Genomic DNA, 25,278 nt, shown 5'->3' with positions numbered 1-25,278 from the left:
ATGATTTAATGGTTTAATTGGCTTAAATTCATACAAAAGTTTCAACACTGCCTATACTTGCCATCAAGTCAGTCATAAATGTATTGACGTTTTTATACTGTGAGAAGAAAGAGTTCAATTGGTGTAATGCAAATAGATCTGCTTCTACTTCTGTTTCAGATTGTTCACACGGTTATGCTCCTTTTATCTGATAATCAATTAATTTTAATTTTCCATTCAAATGACAGTTAATAGAAAACAAAATTATTTACAAAGCTACTGGAATTTCAATTAACAATTTAATGAAAGATATACATTTGTGTGACTTTATGAAAGGCATGGAGAGAGAAATATGACATGATGTCGAATTGAACACACAAAACAAAGGATAAATGCAATTAGCCATCGTAAATAAATAATAATAATAATAAAAAAAAACAATAATAATACATTTGATTTCTAAGCGCCTTTCAAAACTCTCAAGGTCACTTTACAGTCACAGGACCCATTTTTTTTCTGCGGGTGAGCAGTGGCAGCCACACGCGCCAGCGTTCACTCAACCCAGAATAACTCTAAAAGATTGAAAGCCAGTTAGATAGCTAGCGAGATATTCAATAGATACCTAGCTAGCTAGATAGCTAATAGATAGCCAGCCAGATAGCCAATAGACAGCAAATAGATAGGAAATAGACAGCCTGCTTTCTTCTCCATGGCCAAACGATCAGTTTTCATAATGGCGTTCTCTGACAAGTGGCAAATGTTTGTCGACAAAGAGGAATTGCAATTAGGCCACACCACTTTAAAAAAGTTCTGCTCAACTGGCTACCCGGCTGGCTACCCGGCTGGCTATCTATTTGATGTCTATTAGGTAGCTATCTGGCTGGCTATCTGGGAACAACGTCAAGCGATGGGAGCGGCCCCCGCACGCACCGGATGGGAGGCCAAAGCCGCTCTGGCCGCACCCTCCCGTCCATTGGTTCATTGCGGCCGCCGCAACTTACATGCCAACCAGCGGCAGTCTGGAAGCTTTGGGGCCGGACTCCAGCAGCAGCAGCAACTTGTGGCTCTGGTCCATGGTCACAAACCATCGCCCGACAAATATCAGCAAGGAAATGAATATTAGTGAGTTCAGTTGAAAATAAGTGATTAAAGTGGAAGAATAAACTCTCAGTACCAAATACCTCATCATAAATTGCCATCATTTGGAAAACATGAAAACTTTTGTGTGTTGTGGATTTAATTTAAAAATGATGAACATGACAAATGTTCAGCTTTTCAAGGTTCCATTTATTATATAATTGACCTCAATGAGCAATGCTCTCATATACTCTGAATCGGTAGTGAATACCATTTTCCTCATGCAGGCCTTGTGGAACTCCTGGAAACCTGTAAAAAAACACGTAAACTTTAGATTTCATACGCACTGTCAAAACAAAACTTTGTACAGTGATACCCCAGTTTACGAACCCCTTGGCTTACGAACTTTTCGGTTTACGAACGTTACGTTTATGAAAATTTTACCTTGGCATACAAACTTTACCTTGGCGTACGAACTTTTTTCGTCCACTGAGCTGCCTCAATGAGTGATGTGCCATTCGAGAACGAGCCCGTTCAACAAAATAGCAGCCGACTGTTATTGTCCTCTATTTCCCACGCCCAGTCTTCGGTTAAAGCCACGTGATTGGTCAAGAACGCAACAGTGAGGGGGATGGTTAAAACATTAAAGAGACAGGCAGACGACAGTGAAAGACTTCCAACTTTGATAGTTCTAAGGCAGTGTACACTGCAAGGTTAAAATATCCCATCAATCAAGCTCCACAAACCACCCGCACAAGCCATCTGTACACATGATGCAAAAAGCTATCAACCCAGCGAAACAAAACACAATTGATGAGGAACTAGATACAATTATCACAGAGAAAGCACCTACAAGGGATCATTCCTCAATATGTTGAAATAAGGTTATGTTCCTCATCAAGTATTTAATGCTGATGAAATCGGCCACTCCATTCTATCAAGCCATCAACGACCATCACAAAGGTAAATAAAATGACTTTATTACAGTACAGTTTATTTTTTTAATTATAATACCATATCACATTTATTATACATACAATAAGGTATAGGTTTGTTAGGTTTTAAGGCTTAGAAAATTAGAAAGTAAATAATGTTTTATGGGGACCTGGGAACGGATTATTCTAATTTTAATGGTTTTCTATGGGAAATTATGTTTTGGGATACACACTTTTTGCCTTAAACACTCTGGTGGGAACCAATTAAGTTCGTAAGCCAAGGTACTGTACAGGATATGTGGAGCATACAAATATTGGTGGTTTAAAAATCACAAATTCAGATTAATAATTTGGAACCTAACAAAAATTCCCTTTGCTTATAGAGGGTTTAGATAAATAAAAGAAAAATTTACTGTTCGACAAAATTATGCTGAATTAATTGGTGCGAGGGGGTGTATTCGAATGGTTCTCAGAAAGTGTGGTCCATCTGTATGGTTGAATTCTGAGTCCCTTTTGGAATCATTCATTTCTTCTTTCTTCTTTGCAAACACTTGCTTTTTCAAACTTTTTTAATGAAATCAAACAACTTCACGTTCAACATATTATTCTTATCCCTGCTCATTCCATGTAATTAAATACTATTCCAAATCTCTCAATATTATTCTGAATCATTTAACAAGTGCTCCAATATGAAGCAACGGAAAACATTGTGACATTCAACAATCTCCTATGAACAGTAGGCTCACTGAACTGTTTGTGTAACCATAGGACATTGAAGGAAGTTTGATTTCAAACATCAAAATTTTAGCTCGTTTTGAAAACAAATATTTTGGGTCAGGTCAGGTCAAACTCTTGGACCAAATCCTCTGACAATGGATATATATATATATATATATATATATATATATCAGACCTCGGATGTTAAGACCCGAAAACTCCTCAGCATGCATGGAGGGTTCCATCCCAGCACCCTGAGACTGTACACAAGCCGTAAGGAAGGAGGCCGGGGACTAGTGAGTGGGAGAGCCACTGTCCAGGATGAATCCAAGCTCCATGAATACATCAAAGAGAAGGCTCCAACGGATGACGTACTCAGAGAATGTCTCAGACAATGGGGAACAGAGGATGAGGTGCTGGAAGAGGGACAGTCATGGGAGGAAAAGCCCCTATGAACCATAACAGAAGCGGCTGATCTCAAGAAGTCAAGAAGTCCTATCAGTGGCTAGAGAGGGCTGGCCGAAAGGACAGCACAGAGGCACTCATCCTGGCTGCTCAAGAGCAGGCCCTGAACACCAGAACCATAGAGGCAGGGATATACCACACCAGGAAAGACCCAAGGTGTAGGTTGTGCAAAGAGGCGCCTGAGACAATCCAACACATAACTGCAGGGTGTAAGATGCTCGCAGGGAAAGCCTACATGGAGCGCCATAACCAGGTGGCTGGCATAGTCTAACGAAACATCTATGCGTATGGACTGGAAACCCCAAGGTCAAATGGGAAACACCTCCAAAGGTAGTAGAGAATGACCGAGCAAAGATCCTGTGGGACTTCCAGATACAGACTGACAATATGGTAATGGACAACCAACCAGATATCGTGGTCATAGATAAAGGGCAAAGGAAAGCCGTTGTCGTGGATGTAGCGGTCCCGAGTGATGGAAACATCAGAAAGAAGGAACATGAGAAAATCGAGAAATACCAAGGGCTCAGAGAGGAGCTGGAGAGAGCCTGGAAGGTAAAGGTGACAGTCGTTTTTTGAGGCAACATTGGGGGAACATCTCTCACCCAAAAAAAAAAGAGGCACAAAATGGCGAGGTCATAGCCAGCTCCGTTTCTGATATGGCGCTTGGATGCCCTCTTTTGGAGGTTTTTGTTAAAAAAAAGGCACCCACTCAATATAGGTCTTGAAGCTACGAGTATGTTATTATAACCATCAGTGACCATAAAAACTAAAGACGCCAACAATAATTCAGGCAGAAAAGGGCACACACACACACATATATATATATATATATATATATATATATATATATATATATATATATATATATATATATATATATATATATATATATATATATATATATATATATATATATGTGTGCTAACCACTTGACTACCGGGGCGGCCCGGTAGTCAAATGGTTAGCACACCGGCTTCACAGTGCAGAGGTCGCCGGTTCGCGTCCCGGTCCGGCCTCCCTGTGTGGAGTTTGCATGTTCTCCCCGGACCCGCGTGGGTTTTCTCCAGGTCCTCCGGTTTCCTCCCACACTCCAAAAACATGCATATATATATATATATATATATATCCCCCTTACCAACGCCATCATTTACAGTCAGAATTACAACCATGCCGTTCTTACCCAGGTAGTAGATTGTACTTGTCTGGGCATAATTCAGGGAAGAATGTGTCACATGGAAATTGTTTTTGGACTTGGGTGACAAATAATCTTGTGGAGCCTTGGGTATGCATCAACTCCTGCAAACATCAACAACTTTACAAAACGCAACAATTCACATGAAGTCAACATTTTATAGTAGAAGTACATTTCACATTGCACTGCCAAAAATGTTATTTAAAGCTGAACAGCATAAAGCAACTTATTTCACTTTTAATATGCTGACCGCCTCATACAACTTTCAAAGAATAAAAAAATAACATGGTTGCATTGCTAAGTGGACTACCACGAAATCTTTGCCAGAATTATTAAATTATGTTGGCATAAGTGCGTATCAGAATACAGTAAAGTCTCGTTATATCGATATCGGATATATCGATAGTCCCGGTTATATCGATACTATTTCTATGCACGCACGGAGAAAATTACATGCAAACAGGGTCGGATATATCGATAGTCCCGGTTATATCGATATTTTTTCGGACTCCCTTGAATATCGATATAACGAGACTTTACTGTATTGTGATTTCATGGCATCCAAATATGGCTCTAAAATGTATTACTCAAAAATGTTTCTGTAAATACCCAAAACTTTTTTCCAATTAAGACATGGCATAAGAAAGTTAGGAAGAGCAAAAGGAAAATAATGTCCCTTTTCCGAAAAAATAAATAAATTGGAATTCAAAAGTCATCATTTTTCAGAAAATAAGTAGCTACTGTACATTTATATAATGTCAGAGGGGAAATGCTAGTTACCTGGTTATCTTTTTCATTTGTGAGACGATAGTTTTTATTACACCAATTGTAGAACGTTAACTACGCCTTTGCAAATGCCTTTGTCACATCCCTGCTCGATTACTGTATTGTGCTTGACTTTGGAGTCAGTCAATCATGAAGTCTTTCCAGCTGGTCCAGAATGCTGCTTGCCTCTTGAATGGTACTCCGAAGAGGGAGTACGTCACTCCTACTCTGGCAACCTTTCATTGGCTCCATATACATTTTAGAGTTTTTTTGAAGATATTATTTTATTCAAATCTTATAATAGCCTCGCTCCTCCTTACCTCTCCGAGCTCATCCACTGCACACCTTCCAGACGCCTCAGGTCTGCTGACCAGACATTATTAGATGTGCCAAAAACTAAAGGGGGGCTCAGAAGGGATCAAGCCTTTTTCGTTCCTGGTCCCACCTTCTGGAATTACCTGCTACTGTACATTCGGAAAGCCCCCTCGCTGACGATCTTTAAAACCCGTCTCAAAACTCACTTGTACTCTTTGGCATTTGATTCAGCATGATTCCGGCTTGATCTTCGTTTTACTCCCTGGTACTATGACTATCTTTGTCAATGCTTTATTCCCTGTATATAATATCTGTCCATGTTAAGCGCTTTACTGGAGTTTAAGGTGTTTTTAAAGCGCTATATAAATCAATCTATATGATATTTTATATCAAGACATTATTATAATGACACGGTTTTGGATTAGCCTTTATTAGTCTCGCAGTGGAGACATTTACATTTCACATTTACATTTTAATACAATTATTAGCATCACTTGGAAGTTAGTCAAACAATGATGGAGAGGTCTCAAAATGTGATATCCTTCCTTTATGAAGTCAAGGTACCCTAATTGGCTTATCAGACCCCCACCCCCAAAAAAGTTTATAAAGCAGAAGAGTTTGAAACAACAAAGTTTGGACCCACATTACAGCATAACCTGTGGCTCTATGACTGCCTCGTAATTTTTCAAACCCAACAAATAAACGTAGTTACCTTGTAGAGTGAGCTACCTCCTATAACCCAGACCTGATCAGCCTGGTCTGACAGCTCAGTGTCAATCAGCCTGAGAGCAGAGCAAAAATCTCGAGCCAAATGGTGAGCGCCAGCTGGGGCCATTCTGTCAGTCAAGCAAAATAATTGTTAAACAACAGAAACTTTCACGTTTAAATGTATGGTATTAAATTCATCTGCGCTCTACGTCATGCATATTAGCATATTTGACAGTAAAGCTGACTTTGACTTTAAACTCAACTAATGTAATTCTTTGTTGCATTCTTGCATCAGTGACAGTACCTATGTCTAACCCTCTAATGCAGGGGTCACGAACAAGGCTGCAGGCACCAGGCAGTCCAAATGCCACAAAGCATGTTCCCCCAACTGCACACCCGGAGGACCCTAACAACCTATACTAATAAAGGGACACTGATTGTGGCAACGTTGTAGAAAAACATAGCTAAACCTAGCTGTGTGTGTGTGTGTGTGTGTGTGTGTGTGTGTGTGTGTGTGTGTGTGTGTGTGTGTGTGTGTGTGTGTGTGTCCAACCTAACACATACCTCAGTTGTCGACTTAGGACGATGTTTATCCGATTGTTTAAAGGCCTGTTTTTTTCTGGGATGGAAAACCAAGTCTTCCTGCCCATGATCACAACATTCTGCTTACCTGCAAGAAACAACAGATCATACTTCAGGACAGCAACGGCCGTCATATCTATGTATATCAATGGATTGATGGAACTATATACCGTAAATACTGTAGATCTATTGATCGATGTTACACTCACGCGCGCGCGCGCACACACACACACACACACACACACACACACACACACACACACACACACACACACACACACACACACACACACACACACACACACACACACAATATGCACAAAAATGTGCAGATTGTGATAAAGTTCATTATTTTCTTCAATGCACTGATAAACATTCGACTTTCATATATTTGAGATTCATTATACACAAGTGAAGGAGGTCAGGCCTTTTATTGTTTGGATGTTGATGTTTGCTTGGCAAAAAAAAAAAAAAAAAAAAAAAAAAAAAAAAATCCCAATTAAAAAAAATAATATTTCATTCGACCAATTTAAACGTGTTTTTAAAACAAAAAAGTGCACAGTCAAATACAGTAAAGTCTCGTTATATCGATACTCAAGGGAGTCCGAAAAAATATCGATGTAACCGGGACTATCGATATATCCGACCCTGTTTGCATGTAATTTTCTCAGTGCGCGCATAGAAATAGTATCGATATAACCGGGACTATCGATATATCCGATACCGATATAACGAGACTTTACTGTAGTTATGTTCAGTTAGGCACTGCTGTTCTTCTGCATTGGACTGAACCCCTTGAGCCAAGTATCGCCAGGACAGGCTACAGATACCACCTCAGAAATGGAGCTACGATCAGTCACCTCCTCTACATGACATAAAGCTGTATGCTAAGAGAGCGAAATGGACATAGTCTCCCTGATCCACACAACCAGGATCTACAGCAGTGACATCGGGGTGTCATTCGGGCTGGAGAAATGTAGTTGGATGGTGACTAAGAGGGGCAAGGTAGTCTACACTGAAGGGGTCTCACTCCCTGAAGGAACACTAGCAGATATTGAAAACAGCTAGAAGTATCTCGGTATACCACATGCCAATGGCAACCTCGAACTTGCAACGAGGAAAGTGGCTACGACCAAATACCTCCAGCGGGTGAGGCAAATCCTCAGAAGCCAGCTCAATGGCAAGAACAAGACCGGGGCAATAAACAGCTATGCCCTGCCAGTGATCAGATACCCAGCAGGAAATATAAGGTGGCCAAAGGAAGAGATTCAGACCACAGATGTGAAGACCCGTGATAGAGTGTTTATGCACATTAGTAAACATATTACGTTATTTCATGTTTAGATTAAGTAAACATATGTTTTTTCATGTTTAGCTTAGTATATATTATGAATTGTGCACGTTTAATTTCAGTCTAATTTAGTTAAAAAAAATAAATCAGTCTTATTAGTTCAATAGCCGTTGGAAGGAAAAGGCAGCGGCTCCAACTTCAATCTGAGACCCGCCCAACACTGAGTTGTTCGTAACCGATTGGACGGGAAAGGTCGACTTGTTCGCAACTGATTGAACAACAGATCGCCACTCTGTATGTTTAAAAACTTGTCAGAGCGGGAGCTCGGTTTTTCTTTTGCTCTTTGTCTCTTTGTTCTCTGTGCTCATGTCTTCGTCCCACCGAGACGAGAAGTGCTTTCTCTGTCTCATTAAAATAAAGTAGTTTTTTGTTCACCATCTATTGTACTTGCTGATATTTTTATCAAGTGAACTCCAGACAATGCGCGAACCAGGAAAGACAAACGAAGTTTTAACCGAACATTAATTGGTGCCAAGAAACCCGTGCCAGTCAACCAGCCTTAGCGTGAGGACTACACCTGGGCGACCCAGTCAAGGCGAGACGGGAACTAAAGAAGCTCCTGGTGGTTGACCCGTTTTATGATTTTGACGGGAGAGACACGCTTTGAGATGCGCGTCGAACCTGCTCTTTGTTGGCTGCGACCTACGGAAGAAACGAAGATTTTTTTCGTTCTTCACTGAAGCCTGCTCGTGCAATCCTCCGCGCGAGAGACGGAAAGAATCACTCCTTTCTGGTGGCGTTGTGGCTCCTCGCGTTCTGGCTGAACGACTACACGGCAGCATTCAAAAGTTCACTAAGTAAGTAGCGCGCTAGCTAGCAGCCATTGTTTGAATGCATTGTGAGACCTCTCCTGGCCAGAGACGGTCCTTTTCCACTTGACTCACGTACGAACCGGTGTGAAGCGATTTTCGTTAGGCAAGGTGGCCAAATGAGAATACGTATGCCGGCGGAGGAGTGCATATTAATGTGCACGAAATATCCACACGCCGAATTGTGAATCGGAAGTTTTCCAGTGAAAGAATATTGTTCACAAGGTGGTGATAGCTGGGATTCAGTTTGTGTGGTGGACCGCTTTTATTCTGACAAGCGGAAGTGTTTTAGGGCAGCTGCTATAGTACTGAGTCGAGAGGAAAGAAATAAGATCAAAAATACATTCTTAACTTGGTTTGTCTATGCTAGCATAGTGGCACAGAGAAAGTTCTTTGTCTCGGAGAGAAAAAAGGGTGGGGGCGAAGTCATTTGAGCCGTTAGTGTGTGTGTGTGTGCGTGTGTGCGTAAGAGCATTCCTTGTGTGTGTGCGTGAACGCGCATCCTGGCTGAGGATTGGCGCGAATCACGCCCTTTGTTCTTGGGTTTGAATCAACATCGCGAGGTGTGCTTCCTTTCTGGTGATAGTTAAAGAAGGAATTTGTTGTTGCAATCGTGAAAATGGGTGCTATTTTTTCTAAAAAGACCCCAATTCATAGGGACGTAGAGTTTATGTCCAAAAAGTTCCCAGGTAGCGAACTTTATTGCAAGAAGTGGATGGACTGTAGTACGTTCTCTGGTGCGTTGCAACTACAACCTTTGAAGGAAATCATGTTTCGATTGAAACTTCAGGAAGCATCCGCGATGAAAAAATGCCTTGGAAAGATACATGCCGAGATAATCGCCTGCGAAGCTTGGATTGCGCAAGCAAAAATTCTTTGTCTCGGAGAGAAAAAAGGGTGGGGGCGAAGTCATTTGAGCCGTTAGTGTGTGTGTGTGTGCGTGTGTGCGTAAGAGCATTCCTTGTGTGTGTGCGTGAACGCGCATCCTGGCTGAGGATTGGCGCGAATCACGCCCTTTGTTCTTGGGTTTGAATCAACATCGCGAGGTGTGCTTCCTTTCTGGTGATAGTTAAAGAAGGAATTTGTTGTTGCAATCGTGAAAATGGGTGCTATTTTTTCTAAAAAGACCCCAATTCATAGGGACGTAGAGTTTATGTCCAAAAAGTTCCCAGGTAGCGAACTTTATTGCAAGAAGTGGATGGACTGTAGTACGTTCTCTGGTGCGTTGCAACTACAACCTTTGAAGGAAATCATGTTTCGATTGAAACTTCAGGAAGCATCCGCGATGAAAAAATGCCTTGGAAAGATACATGCCGAGATAATCGCCTGCGAAGCTTGGATTGCGCAAGCAAAAATCAGGGAGAGGGAAATGGAAGCCAAACGAATGAAAAAAGAGGAGAAAGCGATAGTTGCAATGTCTTCCAAAGTGGGCTCTGACGATGAGACTGTGGCTTCGTCTGTTGCACGTCCCAATGAAAAGTTGGTGGAAAATGGAAAGCAGCCATTGTTTCAATCCCCAGAGCTCCCCCACGGGAGGCGAGGAGGAGAGGCGGGGGGCTGCGCCGCCGGGCAGGCGCCACGACCCCCCTCCTACCACTCCTTCTCTTCCCCCTCCTCCTTCTACCCCTCCTCCGCAGGGCTGAAGAAAGGGGAGGACGCCATTTGTTCAACCCCTGTGGGGCGGGTGGTCCCCCCCGTGGGCCCCCCCGGTGATGACTCCAAATGTCTGTTGGGCAGACCAGCAGAATGGAGCGCTTATGACCCCTACTGGAGGAATACGAGGATTACAACCTGATATGGCAAATCAGATTGCTGCTGATTGTGTCTCTTCGCGTACAAGGAGCAAAGCAAATTGTTCTGGACAATTGTATCCGTTTGAAGAGTTGAATGGAATTAAAATGAATAATGGAAGCGACTGTGACGCTTTGCCACTCATTCAGGTAGCAAATCCTAATTCTTCAAGCATACATGATCAAACTATCTTGGTTTATCGGCCATGGGGCGTGTAAAGGACTAGGTAATGTTGTTGAAAATGCAGAAAGTTGGACTGAGAATTTTGAGGAATTATGTGCTTCTTATCAGTTGAATGGACAAGAAACACTTAAGGTTCTCAGGAGATGCTTGGGACACCATTGGAATCGGGTGAAAGGTGACTTTACTGGGAAAACATCGATGGGAACAAACATGTCGTACGAGGAAGCAACAACCCAACGAAGATTGATTTGTGAAAACATCCGAACATTATGGAAAAAAACACCAAACTTTGGCTTGATTCAGAATTGTAGACAGTTACGTGGGGAAGATATTAACATTTTTCGGGGACGCTTGGAAAATGTTTTTCGAAACCACTGCTGTATTCCTGAATCTGCTGATGAGAATTCCATATATGTCAACCAATTCAAGCAAACATTTTTGCAGAATTTGACGCCGGAAATTGGAGATTTCATTCGCAAACATTATGTCCAACACCGGACTGGAAGGTTGGTTGATCTCATGGAGTGGGCAATACACGCCCAAGAAGTGGTGAGAAAAAAGTGGGGAAATGGTGCGAATTCGCCGATGGAACATGTGATGGCATCTACCATGGGTAACATAATGGAGAAAGTGTTATACCAGGATCGGATGAAGAGACGGATGCCGCACAATGATCGATGCTACAATTGTGGCAGTGTAGGGCATATTGCTCGCCACTGCAAAAAGAAACCTATACCGAAAAGGAAACATGGGAAATCTTACAGACCTCCACCATATAATACGCGATATGGTGAAGGACAGAAAACAAAACATTCAGATTGACGTGAGGAACCCCATTTCAACACTGATGACAACAGTCACAACAGTGAGGAATGGGAATCAATAAAACCAGTTGAAATCTTGGATTTGACTAATGTGTTTGCCTTAACCTTACCGGAAAACGAAAAACCTTATTATTGGCTAAAAATTGGGAAAAAGGATGTCAAATTTCTTTGCGATAGTGGTGCATGCAGATCAGTGTTAAGAGACACCATTCCAGGTGTCACTCCGAGTCGACAACAAATTTCTGTGGTATCTGCAGATGGGAAAGTGACATTGTTACCGATTTCCAAACCAATAAAAATTTTAGATGAGGGACTAACTCCATACAAGGTCACTATGGTCTTGAGTGGAGAGTGTCCTATAAATTTGTTGGGGAGAGACCTGTTACAAAAATTGCAAATAGCTTTAATACCAACAGAAGAAGGGTATAAACCCAAAAAAAGTGAATTTTCTGGAGTCCTTCGTAGTTGACGCTATGGGGGACCCAGTAAAGGTCGATTCATTAGAATTATGACTGATGGCCACTTTAGGGGCGGAGGACTTTCCAGACGTCCCTGCCACCCTTTGGTCATCGGGAAAAACTGATGTGGGCTTACTTAAAACAGCGAAACCAGTTGAAGTATTGCCTAAAACGACTTATCGACCAAGACTTAAACAATATCCATTAAAACAGGACGCTATTATTGGCATCACCCCTGTAATACGGGATATGGTGAAAGCTGGTATTTTGATTGAAGACCCAACTTGTGAATGTAATACACCGATATTTCCTGTTAAAAAAGTGGAATCTGGAGTTTGGAGAATGGTGCATGATTTACGACAGGTAAATAAATCCATACAATCACGTGCTCCGTGTGTGCCAGACCCGCACACATTATTGAACAGTTTAAAACCTGACAAAAAATGGTTTACAGTGATTGATTTGAGCAATGCCTTTTTCTCCATTCCGTTACACAAAAATTCACGTCATTGGTTCGGATTTACATTTAATGGAAAAAAATATACATATACAAGATTACCACAAGGGTTTACAGATAGTCCTACAATTTTTTCACAGGAAATGTCTTCGTGTATTGCTGATTTTAAACATCCTGAATATTCTCAGATTCTTTTGTATGTTGACGACATCTTAATTGCTTCACCGACTGAAGATGAGAACAAGACTGTATCAATAGCTTTGTTCCAATATTTAGCGAATACAGGTAACAAAGCTTCTTTGGATAAATTGCAGTTCTGTCAAGAAGAAGTAGTTTTCTTAGGACATCTTTTGTCAAGAAAGGGAAGAGAGTTGACAACTAAGAGAAAACAGACAATTTTGCAGGTTCCTCGACCTAAGACGAAAAAACAGATGATGACGTTTTTGGGACTGTGCAATTATTGCAGAACTTGGATTCCGCATTATGCACAAGTAACCCAACCATTATTGACACTTATATACCAAGACGAAATGGCACTGAAAGACTCTATTCAGTGGACCGAAGAGGGCAGTAAAGCATTTACAGAATTAAAAAATTTGATAGCAAACACTAGCGTCTTAGCTTTACCTGACTATGACAAACCTTTTGTTCAAACAGTTGACTGCAAAGACAAATACATGACTTCAGTCCTGTTACAAAAGCATGGACAAAAGCTGAGACCAGTTGCATTTTATTCTAAAAGAATGAATCGGATCCAAGCATTTTGTTGGCAAAATTGTGTAAAAATTTTTACAACAACAAAGAGGTCCACAGCACGTGTACTGCCGCAGTCCTGTGTTCCCTTTACAGGAACAGAGAGGCTGCTGGGCTCCCCGAAGGCGCTGATCAAGGTCTGCACCAAAGTCGGAGGGGCCATTCACCGTGCTGATAACAACGCCAACTGCCATCAAAATCGCCGAGAGGTCCACCTGGGTGCATCAAAGCCACTGCAAAATCGTTCACCAACCAGATCCGGAGCAGGTGGAAGAGAGACGGAGCCAAACCACTCAATAGCCATGGGTTTGGTCCACATCATCTTGCTGTATGAATTAGTGGAGGCAATCCAGATGACGCACGTAAAGCCTCCCATTCCATCAGCCTGCCAAACTCCACCATTGCAACCAACGATGACAGAAAAGTGCCCTAGCATGGCACATCCTGTAGCCTGCTTGCCACTACAAGATGCAGGAATCATCTCATTTCCTCTTAACATCCTCATGAACGAAGCACGACAAACTGGAAGTGATTACCCTCATGGTTCTTGGTACGCTCGTATCAAGTCAGGGAAGACTTGGACCACTGGTTGGGACTCCGTTGTGGTCCATTCTGAGCCCAAAACAAAATGGGTCCAAAATAGCTGTGCCCAAGAAGCAAAACGAATTGTCAGAAAGATAACTCGAGGGAACTGGTTAGGAACTGGGACTGGCACAATGACAGATATTCAACTAGTTATCGTAACCCACAAGGTTGCAGGATGCATGGACTTGAGACTCTGTCCTGATTTTCGTGAACATCACACTGGTTTTCCTGTAACTATATGCATGATGTCATCTTTGACAACACCAGTCGTGACATCGCCGTTCAAAAATAAACCACACATCAAACCGACAGCCTGGATGGAAACACCTGACAAAAAAGCCCAAAATTCAGATGTCATGGACGCATTATATCAACCATTTGCAGGAGAAAAACATGACTGGAATCCGTTGTTATCAAACACGTGGTATCGTTATGCTACATTAATTGCTAAACAAAATAGGAAAAGTAATTGCTTTGTTTGTTCTTTTATGCCACATTCTGTAACGCAACAAAGAGTGCATTCAAAGGTATTTGGAGATAAAATGGCTCGAGCTGCGTATATGTTAATATCTTCGCATAAACCTGATCACCATTTTCCAGTTGTTCGCAATGCTTCGAGAGGAGAGATTGTTCCAAGTTTGGATACCATTTTGGAAACTGAAAATCAGGTTATGACCGAGAGCGGAATGCGATTACCAGTATGCGTTGCAATGTACGGTACAGGTCAAAATCTAGGTTTTATAGATGAGAATAGATGTTTATACGTGCTACCGTTAAACACCAATGTCACCATTTTACCTGTATCTTCACATCTTTGGTGGTTATGTGGTTGGAAAGTATATTCTTTTATTCCTCCGAAAGCCTACGGTATGTGCGCACCTGTTACTGTGACTGACAATACTTTCATCGTTACCAGTCGTCCAGCACACCATCATGTGAAAAGAAGAGTGTCGTTTAAGCCCCACGATTCGATCTGGGGAACTGATGTTCCAGAACAATTCAAACACCATAGCACGGGAAGTAAGGTAATGTTAGCTCTTTTTCCACAAATTGGAGTAGCTAAAAACATGCTACGAATTGAAACAATTGACTACAGGTTTCAAGTGTTTGTAAACGCCAGTTTGGAAGTAGATGAAATGCAAAACACTGAAATTGCAGCAATTAGACAAATGGTGCTGCAAAATAGAATGGTTTTGGACCTTTTGACAGCCCCACAAGGGGGCGTATGTGCTATGGTGGGTGATACTTGTTGTATGTACATACCCGAAGAAGCGAATTCCATAAACATGACTGATGCTCTGTCTGTTGTCAGGGATCTCAGAGATGCCATGGCCAAAGATCACCGGCCTGATCAACCGTGGATCTTTGACGGGCTCTTTGGGGGCTCTTGGTATAAGACTTTGCTCAGAATGTTTATCCCATTCGCAATTGTGATTGTACTTATTTTCTTAGTCATTGGTTGTATTATTCCATGCTTAAGAACAATGCTAATGAATATGATAACTAATTCCCAGGTGAATTACGCAAAGGTTTTGTATCAACAAATGCGTGAAGGGGACCCAGTGTTGTAGCTAGGGATAGTACACCATGGCCAGAGAGTGGTTGCTCCAAAGAACAAAAGCAAAAAAAAGAAAACGGAGAGCCGAGAAGGAGTTTTCCTCATTAAAAACCCTCAAAAATGGAGAGGTTATATATCACAGCAGCAAAATTGTGATAGAGGTTTTTCGCCTTCTCCATGGTAAGTTAAATAATATTAGACGTTGGATAGATGAGATTAGAATGGTTCCCTGTGCAATTAGTATGACGTGCATGCATGAAATCTTTTGGAAATGTATGAACTGATGTTTAAATGTACAACAGGAGGGAATGATAGAGTGTTTATGCACATTAGTAAACATATTACGTTATTTCATGTTTAGATTAAGTAAACATATGTTTTTTCATGTTTAGCTTAGTATATATTATGAATTGTGCACGTTTAATTTCAGTCTAATTTAGTTTAAGTAATATATAATACTGAGACAAGAAATGAATTATGATTTCTTGCGCAAACACGAGCAACCAAAAAAAAACATAATACTAAATTAAAAAAAAATACATTAAACTTAAATAGAAAAACAATAATACTAACTTAAGTAATATTTTATAATTTAATTTCAATGTTTTTTATTTCTTATGTTAAACAACAATTAATATAAAAGTAAGATTTATAAAATACAAATTATCGTAACAAATGTAATAAAAACCACAGTAAAATAAATTAAATACATACCGAAATAAAATTACTGAGACTAATAATAAATAAATTATAATTTCTTGCACAAACACGAACAACCCTAATATAAACAGAATACTACTATACTACAACTAAAAAATTATACATCAAACTGAAAAAGAAAAAGAATAATACTAACCTAAGAAAAAACATTGAAATGAAATTACAAATATTACTTGTGTGAAACAACAATTAATCAAAAAGTAAGATTTATAAAATAAAATAATATATATAACTTGGACAAATACGTGCAACCCTAAAAAACAGAATACTAAATTTAAAATCTTACATTAAATTTAAATAAATAAAGTAGCAACATCTTAATCTAAATTCAAATAGAAATAATTTCTTAATTATTAATACATTTCTGGGCGGCACGGTGGTCAACTCATTTGGCACGCAGCGCAAAGGTCTTGTGTCAAGTTTCCATGCCTATGTGGGTTTTCTTTGGGTACTCCAGTTTCCTCCCACATTCCAAATAACATGTATGGCACTTCTATCAGTCTTATTAGTTCAATAGCCGTTGGAAGGAAAAGGCAGCGGCTCCAACTTCAATCTGAGACCCGCCCAACACTGAGTTGTTCGTAACCGATTGGACGGGAAAGGTCGACTTGTTCGCAACTGATTGGACAACAGATCGCCACTCTGTATGTTTAAAAACTTGTCAGAGCGGGAGCTCGGTTTTTCTTTTGCTCTTTGTCTCTTTGTTCTCTGTGCTCATGTCTTCGTCCCACCGAGACGAGAAGTGCTTTCTCTGTCTCATTAGAATAAAGTAGTTTTTTGTTCACCATCTATTGTACTTGCTGATATTTTTATCAAGTGAACTCCAGACAATGCGCGAACCAGGAAAGACAAACGAAGTTTTAACCGAACACCCGAAAGCTCCTCACCATGCAGGGAGGTTTCCATCCCAAATTCCGCATCCTGAGACTGTACACAAGCCGTAAGGAAGGAGGTCGGGGAATCCAACGGATGATGTACTCGGAGAATGTCTCAGACAATGGGGAACAGACGATGAGGTGCTGGAAGAGGGATCATCATGGGAAGAAAACCAATACACGGGATGTACCACCAAACTATAACTGAAGTGACTGATCTCAAGAAGTCCTATCAGTGGCTAAGGAGAGCTGGCCTAAAGGACAGCACAGAGGCACTCATCCTGGTGGCTCAAGAGCAGTCCCTGAGAACCGGAGCCATAGAAGCACGGATATACCACACCAGGCAAGACCCAAAGTTTAGGTTGTGCAAAGAGGCACCTGAGACAATGGACTGGAAATCCCAAGGTCAAAATGGGAAACACCTCCCAATGTAGTAGTTAATGACCGAGCAAAGATCCTGTGGGACTTCCAGATACATACTGACAAGTTAATGGCAAACCAACATAGATAAAGGTCCCGAGTGATGGAAACATTATAAAGAAGGAACATGAGAAACTTGAGAAATACCAAGGGGTCAGAGAGGAGCTGGAGAGAGCCTGGATGGTAAAGGTGACAGTCCACACACAGGCACGGTGGTCGGAGCACTCGGGGCAGTGAGTGGTTGCAAGAGATCCCGGAACAACATCGGATATCTCGGTCCAGAAAAATGCAGTGCTGGGAAAAGCATGGATACTGCGCAGCATCAGAGCTAAAAAATAGACACTTCAGACCTTTTAAGAGTTTTAGGAATTAAAGCTGTCGGTTCAGTGGATTGCAAAGAATTTTATGTGTGTTATTGCGTTTGGCCAGTTACCATATGATACAGATACATTCATTGGCAATCCACTTATCATTTATACACATGGGATTTTTAGTCTGTTTCTATAGTCTTGTATATATTGATTTTAAAAAGTATATTTGTTTTGGATGGAATGACGCACATTTTTTTGAGTTCGGAATGCAATTGAAATAACATGTAGCATTGACAGACTGATCATTATAGTTTTGTTCAACATGAAAAAGTGCGGCCCGATATTGACGGATTGATGATGAAGCGGCTGGCAGATGACAAATGACTGAATGGCAACATTTTGTAAAATGAACACCTCTGATATTATATGTGCAGGGCAAGTTACTTCTACTGTCTCTTCGGCCAGATTTTGAAAATATGCTGATATAATTTAATAATTTAATGCTAAAATATACCGACTGCCTCATTCATTTTTTTGTCTCTGTTTCTACGTATTTGCGTGCCTCGGGTTATCTCTGTAAAACATGCACATATGAACAGTTACCTTCTACAGATGCTGTGGTAGTCATCATCCGGAAGTATTTAAATTCTTCACTGGAAGAGAAAAATATTTATGAGTTGTATCTGCCACTTATCCGAGGTCAGGTCGCGGGGGCACCAGCTTCAATAGGGAAGCCCAGATTTCCCTCTATATATGTGTGTATATATATATATATATATATATATATACAGTAAAGTTTCGTTATATCGATATCGGTTATATCGATAGTACTGCTTATTACGATACTATTTCTATGAACGCAAGGAGAAAATTTACATGCCGCAGGATCGGATATATCGATAGTCCGGTTATATCGATATTTTTTCAGACTCCCGAGAATATCGCCATAACGAGACTTTACTGTATTATATATATACATACATACATACACATACATATATACATACATACACATACATATATACATATATATATATATATATATATATATACATATATATATATACATATATATACATATATATATATATATATATATAAAAATCTGCGTCTCACCCACCATGGGTGGTGTCTGTCCCCCATTTTAGCTCGGGTCCTCTACCAGAGGCCAGGAAGCTTGAGGGTTCTGCGCAGTATCCATGCTGTTCCCAGCACTGCGCTTTTCTGGACCGAGATATTCAATGTTGTTCCCGGGATCTGTTGCAACCACTCGTCGAGTTTGGGGGTCACTGCCCCGAGTGTTCCGACCACCACAGGCACGACTGTCACCTTTACCTTCCAGGCTCTCTCCAGCTCCTCTCTGAGCCCTTGGTATTTCTCCATTTTCTCATGTTCCTTCTTTCTGATGTTTCCATCACTCGGGACCGCTAGATCCACGACAACGGCTTTCTTTTCCCCTTTATCTATGACCACGATATCTGGTTGGTTGGCCATTACCATCTTGTCGGTCTGTATCTGGAAGTCCCACATGATCTTTGCTCGGTCATTCTCCACCACCTTGGGAGGTGTTTCCCATTTTGACCTTGGGGTTTCCAGTCCATACTCCGCACAGATGTTTCGGTAGACTATGCCAGCCACCTGGTTATGGCGCTCCATGTAGGCTTTCCCTGCCAGCATCTTACACCCTGCAGTTATGTGTTGGATTGTCTCAGGTGCCTCTTTGCACAACCTACACCTTGGGTCTTGTCTGGTGTGGTATATCCCTGCCTCTATGGCTCTGGTGTTCAGGGCTTGCTCTTGGACAGCCAGGATGAGTGCCTCTGTGCTGTCCTTTAGGCCAGCTTTCTCTCGCCACTGATAGGACTTATTGAGATCAGCCACTTCTGCTATGGTTCGGTGGTATATCCCGTGTAGGGGCTTTTCCTCCCATGATTGTCCCTCTTCCATCACCTCATCCTCTGTTCCCCATTGTCTGAGACATTCTCTGAGTACATCATCCGTTGGAGCCTTCTCTTTGATGTATTCATGGAGCTTGGATGTTTCATCCTGGACAGTGGCTCTCACACTCACTAGTCCCCGGCCTCCTTCCTTACGGCTTGTGTACAGTCTCAGGGTGCTGGACTTGGGATGGAACCCTCCATGCATGGTGAGGAGTTTTCGGGTCTTAACATCCGTGGTCTGAATCTCTTCCTTTGGCCACCTTATTATTCCTGCAGTGTATCTGATCACTGGCAGGGCATAGCTGTGTATTGCCCGGGTCTTGTTCTTGCCATTGAGCTGGCTTCTGAGGACTTGCCTCACTCGCTGGAGGTATTTGGTCGTCGCCGCTTTCCTTGTTGCTAGTTCGAGGTTGCCATTGGCCTGTGGTACACCAAGCTACTTGTAGCTGTTTTCAATGTCTGCTATTGTTCCTTCAGGGAGTGAAACCCCTTCAATGTGGACTACCTTGCCCCTCTTAGTCACCATCCGACTACATTTCTCCAGCCCGAATGACATTCCGATGTCACTGCTGTAGATCCTGGTTGTGTGGATCAGGGAGTCTATGTCCCTTTCGCTCTTAGCATACAGCTTTATGTCATCCATGTAGAGGAGGTGACTGATCGTAGCTCCATTTCTGAGGCGGTATCCATAGCCTGTCTTGGTGATTATCTGGCTGAGGGGGTTCAGTCCTATGCAGAACAGCAGTGGGGAGAGTGCATCACCTTGATATATGCCACATTTGATGGACACTTGCGTTAGTGGCTTGCCATTGGCTTCAAGTGTGGTTTTCCACATCCTCATCGAGTTTGCAACGAAGGCTCTCAGGGTCCTGTTGACCTTATACAACTCCAAGCATTCAGTGATCCATGTGTGTGGCATCGAGTCATATGCTTTCTTGTAATCAATCCAGGCTGTGCACAGGTTGGTATGTCGGGACCTGCAGTCTTGAGCGACTGTTCTGTCAACCAGCAGCTGATGTTTGGCACCTCTAGTATCTCTACTAATGCCTTTCTGTGCTTTGCTCATGTATTGATCCATGTGTCCACTTATCTTAGCTGCAATGATGCCTGACATGAGCTTCCATGTTGTGGAGAGACAGGTTATTGGCCGACAGTTGGAAGGAACTGCACCCTTTGAGGAATCCTTCATGAAAATTGTGGATTTTAGCAAGGTCCGGATCCAGTGTCGTGTTGTATGGTCCCAACTGGCAATGAGTTCCACGCAGCAATCAGTTTCTCCACAGAGCACAGCGACAGAGCTTGTCTCTCCCGGGCTCACACCCAGAGGCTCTCCGCCTTAAAAGCCTTGCCTGCCAATCAAGCCATGATCAGCCACAGGTGTGTTTGAATTGCTGCCTTCCACCAGATGGGGCCAAAACTCTCTCTGGGTGAAGCCATCTTAGGGGGATGTATTTGCGAGAGGCTGGGTTCTCCAGAACCCAGCCTCTCGTGACATCACAATATATATACAGTGAGACCTCGGAACTCCTTGGCTTACGAACTTTTCGGTTATGAAAATTTTACCTTGGCAGACAAACTATTTTTTCGGGATACACACAGAGCTGCCACAATAAGTGTTGTGTCCTTCACGAACGAGCCCGTTCTCCTCACAACAAAATGGTGGCCACCGTGTTTGTCCTCTATTTCCCGCCCCCAGTCTTCGGTTAAAGCCACGTGATCGGTCAAGAACGCAGCAGTGGGGGATCGGGTTATAGACAGAGAGTGAGGCAGTTCTCCAAAAAATAAAATGGCGCCTGCGGTTAAAGCCACGTAATTGGTCAAGAACGCAGCAGTGGAGGGGAGGGGGGCGGGAGGTTAAACATTAGAGAGACAGGCAGACATACAGAGTGTGAAAACACACAGGGAGATGACAGAGGTTGAAACAAAAAAATCAAAAGTGTGAGAGTGTGAGAATAGTGAGAAAATGGATAGAAAACAGATAAAATATATGGGATATTTTAACTGTTTTCTATCCATTTTCTCACTATTCTCACACTCTCACACATCTGTTTTTTTGCAAGGAAGGTTTAAATTGTGAATTCTGCAATTCCTGCTCATTCCAAAACTCCTCTGGCCTCTGCTGATCTCTTAAGTAAGTCGCAGTACAGTAGAAAGAATACAAAGGAAGATCAACAAGTACACCAGGAAACGGCCAGGGATGCCTGCAAGGCTCACCTCAGTAGAGTTAAAATATATGGGATATTTTAACTGTTTTCTATCCATTTTCTCACTATTCTCACACTCTTGTTTTTTTTGCAAGGAAGGTTTAAATTGTGGATTCTGCAATTCCTGCTCATTCCAAAACTCCTCTGGCCTCTGCTGATCTCTTAAGTAAGTTGCAGTACAATAGAAAGAATAGAAAGGAAGATCAACAGTACACCAGGAAACGGCTAGGGATGCCTGCAGGGCTCACCTCAGTTGCCTTGCACTGCAAGAAAGCTAAACATAGGTTGCCACTGAAGTCCTTGGTAGAAGAATACAAGATCGGCAAGTGCAAACTCCAGATGATGTCGAGCAACTCTGGAGATTATGCAGGAACTACCTCCAATGTAACCCTGAGAACTGGAAAAAAATGGAAAGCTGGTGATGCTGTTGAACAGGCTGAGGCAAGTTTGCACTTAAAAGAGATCATGGGTGCACCTCAGACAAGCAAGGAAGGTGTGGGTTACAAGGCAGAGGAAAGGATACGGTGGTCCAAAGCCTCCATTGTAGTAAAAAGGAAACTGGTGCTGTCTGAGATCAGGCAACAAGATGAACTACGAGTACAGACAGCAGTACAGCAGGGGCAACAAGGTCGGTGGAGCTCATGGGAAGGTGCCCTACAATGATCAATAGGATGGTCAGATCTGTGGCATATGTCACCCCTTCGCATCAGCTTCCTTGTAAGATCAATCTATGACCAGCTGCCTACAGGAGCAAATCTGGCCAAGTGGTACCAGTCTGAAGATCCAGTATGTCTTCTTTGTGGAGGTACTCAGACTCTGGATCGTGTCCTATTAGCGTGTAAAGTTGCCCTAGCAAAAGGAAGATATACATCAGGGGTCGGGAACCTATGGCTCGCGAGCCATATAAGGCTATTTTGATGATTACATATGGCTCGCCGATAAAACTAAATACATATTGTCATTTTTTTCGCCGTTCATTTCCCGTTGGGGCTGCAGTTGGCGGAAAGCGCAATTTTGATTGGATGACACTGACCTAGAATGGCCGAAAGCGCCATTTGGATGGTTTATGGAAGGAGAGTCACCTTCCATAAGACTGTTGGTAACTTAACCTCTGGTGCTGTTCGGTCGTGTGCTTCAGCCGAAGATCACTCCGCCAGCCGTGGTGGGTGTGTATTATGAAGATAGTGCTTATTATAAGGTTTAATTGTCATAAATTTAACGTTTGTAAGACGAAAAGTTTGTATGTTAAGGTGTTTGTAAGTTGAGGTCTCACTATATATATATATATATATATATATATATATATATATATATATATATATATATATATATATATATATATATACACACACACACACACACACAGTAAAGTCTCGTTATATCGATATTCTCGGGAGTTAGAAAAAATGTCGATATAACCGTACTGTCGATATATCCGTCCTGCGCCGAACTGCATTAACAAAAGCTGCCAAAAGAGGGCATCCAAGCGCCATATAAGAAACAGAGCTGCCCATGAGCTCGCCATTTTGTGCCTCTTTTTTTGGGGGGTGAGAGATGTTCCCCCAATGTTGCCTCAAAATGGCACATATAATTCTTTAATCGATTGCAAACATGTCTGCTTTCCTCTACAGAACTATTTGAATCATATTCATAACTGGATGTGTAACAAGAAAGCATATTATCCGAATCTGAAGCCATTGTTTGGATTCACAAGCAATGCAAGACGTCTTGGCGTGAAATCATTTTTATTGGTGTTTTGCATTTGAATAAAAAGTGACATAGGTTGTCCTTTAATACACAGTATGGAATGTACGGTAATTTTCAAAATCATCACGCTTCAGCAGACAAAACAAGAAACATTGTTGCAAAAATCAATTGATTCCCATTTTTAGCTTTTAACACAAACACTTCAATCTCATCTGCTACACACGAGCTAGCGTCTGAAAATGAAAATGATCACGTAACAAACTCACGTGACCAAGTCACGTGACTAAGTCGACCAATGGCGTGACCGATGGTGTGTATTGATATAAACATAGCAAAATGGCCGGCGGGAGATGAAAAAGAGCACCGTAGTAACCGGATTATCGTAAAAACAACGAATCGTACTAAACGGAACTAATCATACATAAAATGACTAGAAATGTGCACAGGAAATGAAAATAGTGTCGTAATAAGCAGTATTATCAATATAAAAATGGAACTGTATAGTGCCACTTAGCAGTTTTTTTTGACGACGATACTAGTGCAGCGTGTTCTACCGGAAACAAATTCCTTGTGTGTTCGACATACTTGGCAATAAAGATGATTATGATTCTGATAAATGATATCGATATAACGAGACTTTACTGTGTGTGTGTGTGTGTGTGTGTGTGTGTGTGTGTGTGTGTGTGTGTGTGTGTGTGTGTGTGTGTGTGTGTGTATATATATATATATATATATATATATATATATATATATATATATATATATATATATATACAGTAAAGTCTCGTTATATCGATATCGGATATATTGATAGTCCCGGTTATATCGATACTATTTCTATGCACGCACGGAGAAAATTACATGCAAACAGGGTCGGATATATCGATAGTCCCGGTTATATCGATATTTTTTCGTACTCCCTTGAATATCGATATAACGAGACTTTACTGTATATATATACACAGACAGACAGACAGACAGACAGACAGACAGACAGATAGATAGATAGATAGATAGATAGATAGATAGATAGATAGATAGATAGATAGATAGATAGATAGATAGAATACACACACACAAGCAAGCAGACTATATAGTTTATTTTTTCTCTTACTAAAAATCATATAAGACGTTATGCTCCCACCATCGGGAACACAACGTTTTCCAACTGTTGGTCTGCCTTCATTAAGTTTGAATTGTCATACACAGCACAGTACAGTATTGCAAAGTGCGAATCAGTGTCTATGGGATCAAAGTGCACCAAGCTTGCAAAAACAAATGTTTTTGAACGGCCAGTTCGCTTGTTTGTAAAGACTCATTAAAATGATCACGTTGTTCCTTTTTTTAATTAAAGCACAAATGCATCATGATCATACAGATCTATGAACACGTTTAACACTGCAAAGATATTCGCTATTCACCTACTTTAGTCTCGTGGGGTGCCATGGGAGATTTCCGTCTCTGCCTATTCCCAAATCGGGACACATTGCAACGATACCGTTCAAAACTCGAGGCATTTCTCTGCATTAGTAGTTCTCGTGTTCTTAGATTGCTTTTACACTTCTGGTCTCGTCTTCTTTTGAAATCCAACACAGCG

The 25,278-nt window shown here is 41.5% G+C and overlaps 1 protein-coding gene across 1 annotated transcript; it reads right to left on the bottom strand.

The window, feature by feature from the left end:
- Positions 1 to 1,245: 1,245 nt before the first annotated feature.
- dhfr (dihydrofolate reductase) lies at positions 1,246 to 25,266 on the bottom strand. The gene is made up of 6 exons (XM_088995129.1): positions 25,107 to 25,266; positions 18,434 to 18,483; positions 6,718 to 6,823; positions 6,158 to 6,281; positions 4,354 to 4,469; positions 1,246 to 1,365 (listed from the first exon to the last, which is right to left on the bottom strand). Exons 1-6 carry the CDS (start codon positions 25,196 to 25,198, stop codon positions 1,284 to 1,286), a joined length of 570 nt encoding a protein of 189 aa, XP_088851255.1. The 5' UTR covers positions 25,199 to 25,266; the 3' UTR covers positions 1,246 to 1,283.
- Positions 25,267 to 25,278: the final 12 nt, after the last annotated feature.

Source organism: Hippocampus bargibanti, linkage group LG04 (genome assembly GCF_051943395.1).
Source record: "Hippocampus bargibanti isolate YZ-2025 linkage group LG04, ASM5194339v1, whole genome shotgun sequence".
Taxonomy (NCBI): Eukaryota; Metazoa; Chordata; class Actinopteri; order Syngnathiformes; family Syngnathidae; genus Hippocampus; species Hippocampus bargibanti.
Note: the sequence above shows the minus strand (reverse complement) of the source record. Positions and strands in the feature narration are given on the sequence as shown.